The sequence below is a fragment of the Lepidochelys kempii genome, chromosome 2 (assembly GCF_965140265.1).
Source record: "Lepidochelys kempii isolate rLepKem1 chromosome 2, rLepKem1.hap2, whole genome shotgun sequence".
Taxonomy (NCBI): domain Eukaryota; kingdom Metazoa; phylum Chordata; order Testudines; family Cheloniidae; genus Lepidochelys; species Lepidochelys kempii.
The window spans coordinates 162887266-162899358 of record NC_133257.1 but is presented as its reverse complement, the minus strand read 5'-3'; the positions used below and the strand labels follow the sequence as shown (position 1 = coordinate 162899358).

The 12093-nt window shown below is 46.2% G+C and overlaps 1 protein-coding gene and 1 long non-coding RNA gene across 7 annotated transcripts in view; one reads left to right on the top strand and one right to left on the bottom strand.

Moving 5' to 3' along the window:
- Positions 1-9800: 9800 nt before the first annotated feature.
- On the bottom strand, positions 9801-11003 carry LOC140907231 (uncharacterized). The gene is made up of 2 exons (XR_012157416.1): positions 10633-11003; positions 9801-10036 (listed from the first exon to the last, which is right to left on the bottom strand). It is a non-coding gene; the product is annotated as an uncharacterized lncRNA (long non-coding RNA).
- RPRD1A (regulation of nuclear pre-mRNA domain containing 1A) overlaps positions 10339-12093 on the top strand; it is a 68046-nt gene continuing 66291 nt past the window's right edge. For 2 of the 6 annotated variants that reach the window (XM_073332686.1, XM_073332684.1), the window contains exon 1: positions 10340-10599. In XM_073332686.1, the coding sequence (XP_073188787.1) occupies positions 10449-10599 (151 nt within the window). In that variant the 5' untranslated portion in view covers positions 10340-10448. Of the gene's footprint in view, positions 10600-12093 lie in introns of all 6 variants that reach the window. The other 4 variants (XM_073332687.1, XM_073332689.1, XM_073332683.1 and 1 more) reach the window with 3 other exon arrangements.

The following is a 12093-nucleotide window of genomic DNA, read 5'->3' as shown; positions in this document are numbered from 1 at the left end:
AATACATTGTCTTGCCCATGTTAAAAAATTCTGTTGACCTTTGTTTTTCAGAAGCTTTAATGGTTCCATGCTTTGCAGCAGGGACTTGAAATGTGGCAAAGGGCAGCCTTTGAGTCAGGGATGCGCATTTTGCTGATCCCATGAAAATCTGCCCAAATGTGGCCAAACTATAAGCCCTTGAAAAATCACAGCTTGCTTATTATCTGTATAGACTTGTTAGAGCTTCACAGTTAACTTTCCCAAAGATTCCATCAGCACAGAGTATGGTCTAGCCTGGGGCTGCAGTGGGTTGAGCAGGACTATTCCTGGAATAGCAGCCCTTGGTTGCTGAGGATTGGGGCTGGGGCCAGGCACAGGTGCCAACTTTCTTCTTTCCAGGCGGCTGCTCCACCCCCGCTCCTCCCTGAAGCCCCCTCCTCCATCTACCCCCAAGGCCACACAGCATTTCTTCCCACTTACACTTCATCCCTCCCTTCAGTGCCTTCTGCCTGCCGCCAAACAGCTGATCAGTAGGGCATGCCAAACAGCTGATCAGAGGGTGGCTGGTGGGTGCTGAGCTCCCACTATTTTTTTCCCTGGGTGCTAGTCCCAGAGCACCCACAGAGTTGGTGCTTATGGAGTCAGGTACTGGAAGTCAGAGGAGGGAAACTATTCTCTTCTGTGTTCTCAATGATCACACTGCTGGTGCCCAGGGAGGGAGGAGGAGGAGGAAGAGGCCTCATATGAACAGAGGGGACAAGAGCCAGACCTAGCAGGACAGGGTGAGTAGACTGGAATAAGAAGCCTCTGTGAGGGAACTGGAGGCTGTGTGGGAGGGGTGAAGAGGGAGACTGAGAGTGGGCAAGGAGACTGAGACTGGGAAAGACTGGGATGGGGAGCCTAAAACAGGAGACTAGGACAGGCTGGGCAAGGGGACTAGACCTGGGATGAGAGGCCTAAGGATTGACGACTGGGACTGACGAGGTGAGGAGAATAGGACTGGGATGAAGAGCCAGGGGTGGGGAAGAGATAGGTCTGGAGGGGACAGTGCCATGTTGGACTGGAACCCATTATTACAGAGTTTCACCGTTTCTCTGCTGTCAGCAAATAGCTGTGACACCCACTGGCAAAGTGTTCCATCTCCTTCTAGTGTTGGTCCACAAAGAGGATGACAACCTGCTACTGCTATCAGTTACACCATTGGCTCAAATGGCAAAGGTGAGTGCAGTGGATTTAAAGGTCTGAACCCTGCTGATGAACCATGCGGGTGGTAATATGATGCCACATGATGGAATTTGTTGTTGTTTTTTTAAACATAGGAAATTACATACAAGAACCCACATTAAAAGAACATTAATAAGATTGCAAAGTCAAGCAATCAAAAGCTAGGAAACACTATAATTATGGTTGCCAGTGCAACCTTAATTCAGTTCTGTTGTGTGTATACATTATAATATAGTTTTTAATAACTTGATCACATGTGTAATTGTATAATTATGTATGTAACCATACTGTTTGTATTGAAAAAGTACTATGGAAATATACCACATTAGCACCCTCCAGCAATAAATAAGGAGCCAAATTCTGCTGTCAGTTATACTGGTTTTAATCAGTGCAGTTACTCTGGATTTTCATCATTGTGATGGAGAGCAAAATTTGGCCTAAGTTGTTCAGTAAATAATTTTTTTAATGACTTTTTTGTTTTAAACAAAAAAATTGTTGCATTTACTGTGTACACTACCAAGAATGAGTAATCCTGCAGGGAAAGAAAAGAGATGGGAATGAAACTACTGTGGCCACATCCAAACCACTAGTGACACCTAGTTTTCATCAAAAAGGTAGGTAGCTACAGTATTACATTTTTAACAACTCTGAGATCTTTGGCAATGTTCTTTAATGTCTTTATAAAATACGTAAGCATTGTTTATTGACACTGAGCTAAATTCAGCAATGGGTTTTACTGGCTGAGGGTATAAACCACATTGTAAATCCTCTGGCAACATCAAAGTGCCCAGCTAATCCCCAGATCTAGCACAGGTTCCTGTTAGTGTAGCCTTTCAAGTGGATCATCCTGGATCCCTCTCTCAGCAGGACTTCCTTGGCCCCTTAAAGTTGCACTACGCAATGGAAGCCATGGGGGTGAATAGGTCATGAAAACACTGCTTGTCCTTCCTAGAGGTGAATCTTCCTTGAGACACAGTGGCCCCTGCTGGAGCAGGGAGGTGAATCAGCCCATTTGCTGTCATTAAATTCAAGCTTAAACTTGCATTTTCCAAAAGTTCTCAATAGGATTTCCTTATGGTGCCGTGATGCATTAAAGGGTGTTTACTTCTTTAAAATGCTAACATTATTTATTACTAGGAATGTGCTTTATTGCTTTTATGCTATGGATAAAAGCTGTACACACTCCAGGGCAAATATTAATGGCCCATTAATACACCACTCAGAATGTTTAAATTAATCTAAAGCTTCATGCCTCTCAACACACCTGAGTTAATACATACCCTGGAGTGTCTTATTGCCTAGTTACAGCTCTCCCTTCACTCAAAAAACCTGAAACTTCATTACATCCATATATCAATCACAGTCCATGTTTACATAGTATGATTTGAGTTAATCGTTTAATGATGAAAGGGAGGATGTACGTAGCTGGCTCTGGCTGTTTGCCTGACTGTTAGGAGAAAAGGAAGGTTTTATGCAAACATCCTTATATGTCCTGCTACAAGAGAGTCAGAGCAATCATGGAATAGACAAAACCCTAGTGAAGATTCTAGATTGTGCAATCTATCCTTTTGCTCTGAACAATTGTGGCAATCTGCATGGCTCCAGAAAGGGCTGTTCTTAATATGAAATGCAGCAATTTATTTCCATCTTTAATTAATTAAATTAAAATGTAAAGTGCTTGAAGTCAGGAATTTAGATAAAAAAGTCTTTGGCTCCAGTATGCAGCTTGGATAGATGGCTTCAACATGGATTTTTCCTTCCATTTAAGCTTTCTTTTGCTGTCTGTCCTTAGGCTGATTCAGTATTTTATTTTTAATTTGTGCCTGGGATATCCTCTCTGCATTCAGCAGTAAATGGAATTTAATTCTTCTCAAGAACAGCTAATCTAGATGAATCACCATCTTTTGAGCTCAGGAGTTAATTTTGGTCTACATTTTCAAAGCCTCCCTTTTGTGCTTGTAGTATAAGATATATATGGACAAAAGAACTTATTCAACTTTGTATAATTTTGAACAAGTCAATTAATCTCTCTGTGCTTCAGTTTCCTCATTTGCTACATTGGAAAAAAGCCTGTCCCACAAGACATATTCTTGTTTACAAAGACCTTTCAGATTCCAGGATGAAAGGTGCTAAGAAATACCAAGTATTGTTAATTATCACTATAGCTATTTACCCACTGTTACTTCCCCTAACCTACATATCTTCTTTCTTGTCTTCTATATACTGCTTGGAGGTGAGACATTGACAAAACTGTACTTCAACTCCCTCTTCTATCCAGTCTTGTGAGTTGTTGTTCTCTTTTTCTATAGCTGTTTACAAAGATTCAGCTGTAACTTCAGAATAACTCCCTAATAGGCAGCATTAATTGAGAGTTAACTGCTGAATTAGTGTTCATCGGTGTCCTACTTCCTGTGTATCTATCCATTCAGTCTCAGTTTCACCTGAGTAGTCAGTTCTGGATTATGCCAATAGTGTCCTCTGCTGTACATAATAAAAATGACAGTATTCTACAAATTAGGTTTTCAGACCTCATTTCACCCATGCTGACTCAAAATACAAATGATGAGTGATGTATTGGAAGCATTCCCTGGGGGTTCATGGGATCTCCAAGTTTAAATTCTGCCACCAAACTGAAAGAAGGGTTGAGATGATTTCCCTGACTTTGTGAAGCTGGCCCTCCCATTTCTGAGTCCCGCTAACTCATCCTTGCTCAAGGTTACTTATTCCTGGGGTTCGCAGAAATAATCCTGAAGAGCTAACATTTTGTCTTGGGAATGGACCAGATTGTCCCAAGAAACAGGTATTTTAGAAATATTTCCCAGGAAAGAATAGCCAGGAATGTGTCCTCTGCCAATCCCCTTTGCAAGTGCCCACATCCCGCTAGTGGTCCATGGTATTTAGCACAGGGAGGAAGGGTGAAATGTTGTGAAAGTTTTCAAAAACCTTAAATATGTTTTTTGCAGCAAGGTTACTGCTGTTTGCTTATTCATGACTGGAGGCTAGTTCTGGGTATAGTTTATTTCAGGGGTTCTCAAACTTCATTGCACCGCAACCCCCTTCTGACAACAAAAATTACTACAGGACCCCAGGAGGGGGAACCGAAGTGTGAGTCTGCCCAAGTCCCACCATCCTGGGTGTATGTATGGCAGGGTGTGGCGGGGCGGCAAAGCCAAAGCCCCACCACCCCAGGCCAGGGGGCCAAAGCCCAAAAGCTTCAGCCCCAGACTGGGGGCCTGTAACCTGAACCCTGCTGCCCAGGGCTGAAGCCCTTGGGCTTGGGCTTTGGCCCCAGCAAGTCTAAGCCAGGCCTGGCAACCCCATTAAAATGGGGTCATAACCCACTTTGGGTCCTGACCCACAGTTTGAGAACCTCTGGTCTATTTTAAGATTGTGTACTTAAAATTATCAAGGAGTGCCTAGAGCAAGGGATAGGCACTTCTTTTGAATGGATGTGTGTATAAATCTAAGGAAACAGTAAATGAATACATTTTTGAGAGAGACATTACCTTAAGTTATAACGATGACATACCTGGAACTGGGAAAAGCCTTTGTGACGTTGTACTCCATATGATTTTATGAAAATATGCTAATGAGTGTGAATATAATGTAACTGGAATATGCTTCATGCAAATGGTCTCTTATAATGTAAATAACAGAATGCCACTAGCCATCACCTTCAGCCCCCAACTAAAACCTCTCCAACGCATCATCAAGGATCTACAACCTATCCTGAAGGACGACCCATCACTCTCACAGATCTTGGGAGACAGGCCAGTCCTTGCTTACAGACAGCCCCCCAACCTAAAGCAAATACTCACCAGCAACCACACACCACACAACAGAACCACTAACCCAGGAACCTATCCTTGCAACAAAGCCCGTTGCCAACTGTGTCCACATAGCTATTCAGGGGACACCATCATAGGGCCTAATCACATCAGCCACACTATTAGAGGCTCGTTCACCTGCACATCCACCAGTGTGATATATGCCATCATGTGCCAGCAATGTCCCTCTGCCATGTACGTTGGTCAAACTGGACAGTCTCTACGTAAAAGAATAAATGGACACAAATCAGACGTCAAGAATTATAACATTCAAAACCAGTCGGGGAACACTTCAATTTCTTTGGTCACTCGATTACAGACCTAAAAGTGGCAATTCTGCAACAAAAAAACTTCAAAAACAGACTCCAAGGAGAGACTGCTGAATTGGAATTAATTTGCAAACTGGATACAATTAACTTAGGCTTGAATAGAGACTGGGAGTGGATGGGTCATTACACAAAGTAAAACTATTTCCCCATGTTTATTCCCTCCCCACCCCCCACTGTTCCTCAGACGTTCTTGTCAACTGCTGGAAATGGCCCACCTTGATTATCACTACAAAAAGTCCCGTCCCCACCCCCGCTCTCCTGCTGATAATTGCTCACCATAAGTGATCACTGTCCTTCCAGTGTGTATGGTAATACCCATTTTTTCATGTTCTCTATGTATATAAATCTCCCCACTGTATTTTCCACTGAATGCATCCAATGAAGTGAGCTTCAAATTTGTTAGTCTCTAAGGTGCCACAAGTCCTCCTTTTCTTTTTGTGAATACAGACTAACACGACAGCTACTCTGAAACATTACAAAGCTTATAATCTACTGAATGTGGTCATCCTATTTATATAAATGTATCATTCTTGTACCTGAAACTAGAAATATGAAATATAACTCTGAGGTCCTATTGTAATTATGCAAAGTGTGGGCCATTAATGGTGGTTTGGAATATTGATGGCTCCCATCAACTCGGACAATTGGTTGTAAATGGCTCTGTTTACTTGCAAGCCTTCCTGTGAGTCAGGCCAGGAAGAATGAAGGCTTGGGGTCTCACAGGACATGTCACCTGGTACTGGAGTCTATCTTAAACCCAGTGCTTTTCCATTTAGAAGGAGGGGTGGGAACTCAGAGAGACAAAAGATTTCCGCCTTGTGCCAAAGCTGTATAAGGGGGTGGAACAGAACAAAGGACGTTCCAGTCATGAGAAATCCCCTAGTTACCACCTGAGCTGGAGCTAACAAGAACTGTACCGGGGAAAGGATTGAGCCCAGGCTAGGAAGGAGTCTAGTCTGTGAAATAAGCTTATTGGAACATTTCTGAGGGTGAGATTTCATCTGTAATCAGTTTCTGCATGTATTAGGCTTAGACTTGCATGTTTTGTTTTATTTTGCTTGTTAACTTACTTTGTTCTGTCTGTTATTACTTTGAACCACTTAAATCCTACTTTTTATATTTAATAAAATCACTTTTGCTTATTAATTAACCCAGAGTAAGTAATTAATACCTGGGGGAGCAAACAGCTGTGCATATCTCTCTATTGGTGTTGTAAAGGGCAAAACATTTATGAGTTGACCCTGTATAAGCTTTATACAGAGTAAAATGGATTTATTTGGGGTTTAGGCTCCCAGAAAGACTGAATACTGGGTGCTGGGAAAGTCCCTGTTAACTGAGAAACCCCTGGGCTAAGTGAATCTTAGTTTCTGTGAACTGCAGGGGGCTGTGGCCTAACCTCTTGGTCTGTGCTGTAGCTGACTGGAGTGTCTAACTCAGCAAGACCGGAGTGGAGGAAAGTCTTCTCTGGCAGAGGGATTTTCTCTCAGTGGTATCCCAGCACATCTAGTGACCAATCTTGAGGGAGTTTCTGTGACCAAACCCATCACAGCCTTATCTGGAGTTTCTTTAGAAAGACTATGGTTGAAAAGGATACTCTGAAGTAGAGGTAGGGAGAGGTCATGGAATCAGAGTCACAATCCAATGACGCGCTGCTTGCCTATCCAAGGGTTCTAACCATTACGTTTGAGCACTGCTGTCCCTCTTAGGTAAGTCACATGGGGAAAATGTTGGCTGTGCTTGTTGTCTTAATTAAATCTCTCCTACTCCAAGGATTCCCAATATTGTCCCATAGTTTGAAGAATACCTGCAGGTGAGGAAGACCTATCATATAGTATTTTCTCTCTGCTGTAGTCAGCCAAGAAAAATCGAAGTGTAGCCCCGGGTGCTGCAAGAAACAGGGCTATTACCACATTCAAAATGTGGAGTACTGCTTTAAACAATAACAGCTGGGAACTACTCATCCAAGGAGCTCTGCATCTTAGCAGATCAGTTAAGAGCTAAAAACCTAACATATAATTATAATTCTAGCTGTTTCAGCCCCATGTGATCCATTTTGTTTGCTCCTCCTCCTGTTCTTTACTTTCTAATCACTGCACACCAGCTACTGGAAAAGATTCAGGAACTTGCCTCATAACCAAGTGAAAAACACGGTCCTGTTCTAGAACTTATTTAATTTGATTCCTGTAGCATCTCCATCAATTTAGACAAATTTAACTCATATAATTCAAATCCTGGTGCGATAGAAATATGTGAAAATGTTGGGGAAAACTGTGGGAGTTTAAAAAGAAATGTTTTAGGGGAAAACATGGTAGGGTTCTCAAATTGTTTTTCTCAATACCTCGTAAATGCTCTTCCGTAAATGCTCCTTATTCTGATACAAGCGAGAGTCACAAGCTAGCACCTTTCAGGGAAGGTGTGGTTGCAGCACTGCCACCTCACACAAGAAATCATGAGTACAGCTATGGTTCTGTCACAGAGGTCACAGATTCTGTGACTTTCCGGGACCTTCGTGACTTCTTCTGCAGCAGCAGGCCTGGAGCAGCCGTCAGCGCCGGGGCCGCTGGAGCAGCAGCCGGTATTGTGTCAGCCCCCTGGGGGCTGGAACAGCAGCGGTCAGCCCCTGTGCTGGAGCAGTGGTGGGGCTGGAGTAGCTGCCAGAGGTCAGCCCCCAGCAGCGCTCCAACTGTTAGTCTTCCCCCGAGTCGTTAGTTTTTCTTTTTAGTAAAAGTCAAGGACAGGTTGTGGGCTTCCATGAATTTTTGATTATTGCCCATGAGCTGTCCTTGACTTTTAGTAAAAAATCCCCAAGACAGAAACTTAACCTTAATTATGAGTAACAAATTATGGCTGGAGCCAGTCTCTGGATGACCTGAGAATCATAGAATCATAGAATATCAGGGTTGGAAGGGACCTCAGGAGGTCATCTAGTCCAACCCCCTGCTCAAAAGCAGGACCCATACCCAATTAAATCATCCCAGCCAGGGCTTTGTCAAGCCTGACCTTAAAAACTTCTAAAGAAGGAGATTCCACCACTTCCCTAGGTAACGCATTCCAGTGTTTCACCACCCTCCTAGTGAAAAAGTTTTTCCTAATATCCAACCTAAACCTCCCCCACTGCAACTTGAGACGATTACTCCTTGTTTTGTCACCAGCTACCACTGAGAACAGTCTAGAGCCATCCTCTTTGGAACCCCCTTCCAGGCAGTTGAAAGCAGCTATCAAATCCCCCCTCATTCTTCTCTTCCGCAGACTAAACAATCCCAGTTCCCTCAGCCTCTCCTCATAAGTCCTGTGTTCCAGTCCCCTAATCATTTTTGTTGCCCTTCGCTGGACTCTTTCCAATTTTTCCACATCCTTCTTGTAGTGTGGGGCCCAAAACTGGACACAGTACTCCAGATGAGGCCTCACCAATGTCGAATAGAGGGGAACGATCACGTCCCTCAATCTGCTGGCAATGCCCCTACATATACATCCCAAAATGTCATTGGTCTTTTTGGCAACAAGGGCACGCTGTTGACTCATATCCAGCTTCTCGTCCACTGTAACCCCTAGGTCCTTTTCTGCAGAACTGCTGCCGAGCCATTCGGTCCCTAGTCTGTAGCGGTGAAGCTCCATACCTCTCATGAATTTCAGTCCTGAGGGAGCTGGGGGGAAACCCCCTCTGACTCCTGACTCTTCTCCAGGAGGCGGGCAATTGAGAAAGAACAGCCAATCAGAGCTGCTGTAGGAAGCAGACAGCGCTCCCCTTCCCTGCCAGGAACTAAGAGGACTTTGGGGTAGGTGATGTGGGAGACTGAGCAGCTGATACTATTTTCACAGGACAGGCTGGGGAAAGGAAGAGGAGAAGGATCCTGTAGGTTAGGGCAGCCTTCTCCCCTTCTGTGAATAATGCGTCAGTCTGCTCTCTGCTTCTTCCTCCTCCTGTCTTTATCCTGACAACACCAGGCCTGCGAATGAGGAGAGAGCGAAGAGTCCCTGCAGTTGACCTCTCTGCAGAACCTGGGATGGATGAGAAGGGGACCCTGCTTCATCTGTCGTCCCCCCCAGGCCTGGGAGTGGATGGGGAAGACCCCCTGGGGCTGCACCTATTGAATCACCCCCCGCCGCGCCCCAGGAGCTACCAGAGTGGAGGCAGAACTGATGTAGGAATGAAGGGGTCAGGGTTGTGGGGTGTGGAACTGATGTGAGAAGTGAGGAGGTATGTAGTTAACTTCTTGGCCAGGGGATGGCAGCTGTGGGGCTAGAGAGGTGCAGACTTAATTAGAATTTTAAGGTATGGGGGGAAGCTGGAGGCTCCACACCAACAGGAGCCAGGGGGCGCCCCTGTAGTTGGAGCCTAGCTCACCTGAAAGTCAATAGGTTTGGGAGAACAGGGGCCAACACTAATTGTCGCAAATCTGTGCTGGTGCGGGGAGTTAAAAAAAACAGCAGAGAGACCAAAAAACAAGACCCAAACCCTAATTTATTTTCAGAAAAATCTCATGGCTTTTGGCACTCATATCATTTTGGAGGACGGGGGTGGGCTCTGCCATGATGTTTTTAACTTTCGGGGTCAGCGGTCCTGCGCGTGTTCCGTGTCCAGGGCAGCAGAAAATGGCTCTTGCAGAGATGGCCACTGCCGGGGGAAGGGGGGGGCAGGCATGAAGCGAACGATGTAAATGATCTCCACGAGGCCGGCTGAAACGAGGGAACTATTCAGAGGCAGCCCCACGCTCCCCGAGCCCTGTCGCCTGCTTCTCAGCGTGTCCTCTCACACGCTCCCCCCACCCCCGGAAATAGGCCGCGTGTTGCCCAGGCCTGGTGGGTGAACGCAGGGACCGCTGCGCCCCCGGCGGTCAGACAGACTCTGTCTCCCTACCCCCCACGCCGGCCCCGTAGAGACTCCTCCTCCCCCCAGGCAGGGGCGGGGGCTTGTCTTTCACCCGGATGTGGGACGTTCGGCCCCGCCCCCGCTCAGGCCCCGCCCCGGTAATGACGTAAGGAGGCTAGGCGGAGAGAGTCGGGCTCTGGGCCACCGCCATTTTGGTTGCGTCTGGCCAGGGCCGGCGGGTTTGTCGGGCGCGGAGCCGGGCGGCGGCGGCGGGGCGGGATGTCGGCGTTCTCGGAGGCGGCGCTGGAGCGGAAGCTCTCGGAGCTCAGTAACTCCCAGCAGAGCGTGCAGACGCTGAGCCTCTGGCTCATCCACCACCGCAAGCACTCGGGGCTCATCGTCACCGTCTGGGAGCGGGAGCTGCGCAAAGGTGAGGTCGGTACCGGGCAGGCCTGGGGCTCACCTCTTCCCCCGGCACTGGCCGCCGGGACAAGCAGGAGCCCCGCTCCGCCGATGGGGGCGGCCGCTCTGTGCCTTCTCCGCCTCCCCCCCCCCCCCATCCCGGAAGGCGGCGTTGCCCGCTCCTCGCGGCACGAGGCCTGTCCCCGGTGACCCGCCTCCTCCACGGCTGGGAAGACATCGCCCGGGGCCGGCGCGTGGCGTGGGGAGCGGGCCCGGGGTAGGAGCTGCGGCCCTGCTGCGGGCTCGGCAGCGCTCCCTGCCTTCGCGCGCTGGGGGAAGGACGATCCTGCAGGTGAGTCCGCGGAGATGCGCTGTGCCAGGGTCAGTGTTTCTATCCGTACTGTGCCTTGCTTGGCGTGGAGACTCCTCCTAGCTGCGTCAGCGGGTTTTTCTCTTTTCAGAGAGAATTAGCGGGTAGGACTAATTAAAGGGACACTGTCAACTTTACAAATAGCGCTTTTTTTAACCGATTATGTTTGTTCGTCGCACTGAAGATCAGTATGACAAAGGCTAGAGACTCGTTTTCCCTTTAGGTGTTTACTTTCAGTATTTGACATTGTTTTGTGTATAATCAGTTTTGGAGTGTAGCAGGCAGGCTGCTGTTTGTGGCTCTTTCACAGCAGCAGCCTAGAGTAACTAGGTTAAATAGAAACATGTGATGTGTAACAACAAAAATGGGCAGAGGGACTCAGACAGGTGTGAGAACTGAAGCTTTGTTTACCTGGCTTTGGAAACTGACTATATTTCAGACTGACTTTTTTAAAGTTTGAGGTTATTTCCTTAGTAATATGCATTCATGCTTAATTTTGTTTTTCCTAGCAAGTGAATTGTAGACTTCCTGCTGCAAAGACAAGAGCTGGCCTATCTGCCATAGTACCAGAAGTCACCTTAGCTGATAACTTACTGTGCCTGGCAACTTTTGCTTTCACTCTTCCCATAGCTACCTTTACACAGTAGAGACATTTAGGGATTTGAACAGGAAGACTTTAGGGGTGGGTTTTTCATTAGGGAGGAGAAGCTGGTAGGCAGCAGTCCAACAAAATTGATAGGAAAAATTTGGCTGACCTGCAGATGGTGCATGTGCCATGTCATATTGATAGATCATAGTGGTGGATCACAAAAACAACGAGGAGTTCGGTAGCACCTTAAAGACTAACAGATTTATTTGGACATTAGCTTTCATGGGTCAAAAACCTACTTCTTCAGATGCATGGAGAAGTGGGTTTTTGACCCATGAAAGCTAATGTCCAAATAAATCCGTTAGTCTTTAAGGTGCTACCGAACTCCTTGTTGTTTTTGTGGATACAGACTAATACGGCTACTCCTCTAAGTGGTTGATCAAAGATTTTTTTTTTTTCCTTCTGGGTTGGACCGCATACCTTCATAAACATAGAATTAGTTTATCCTAGAAACACGGGTTTAAAATTAAATAGGATTAAGTTAAAAGGAAAACTTTAGTATT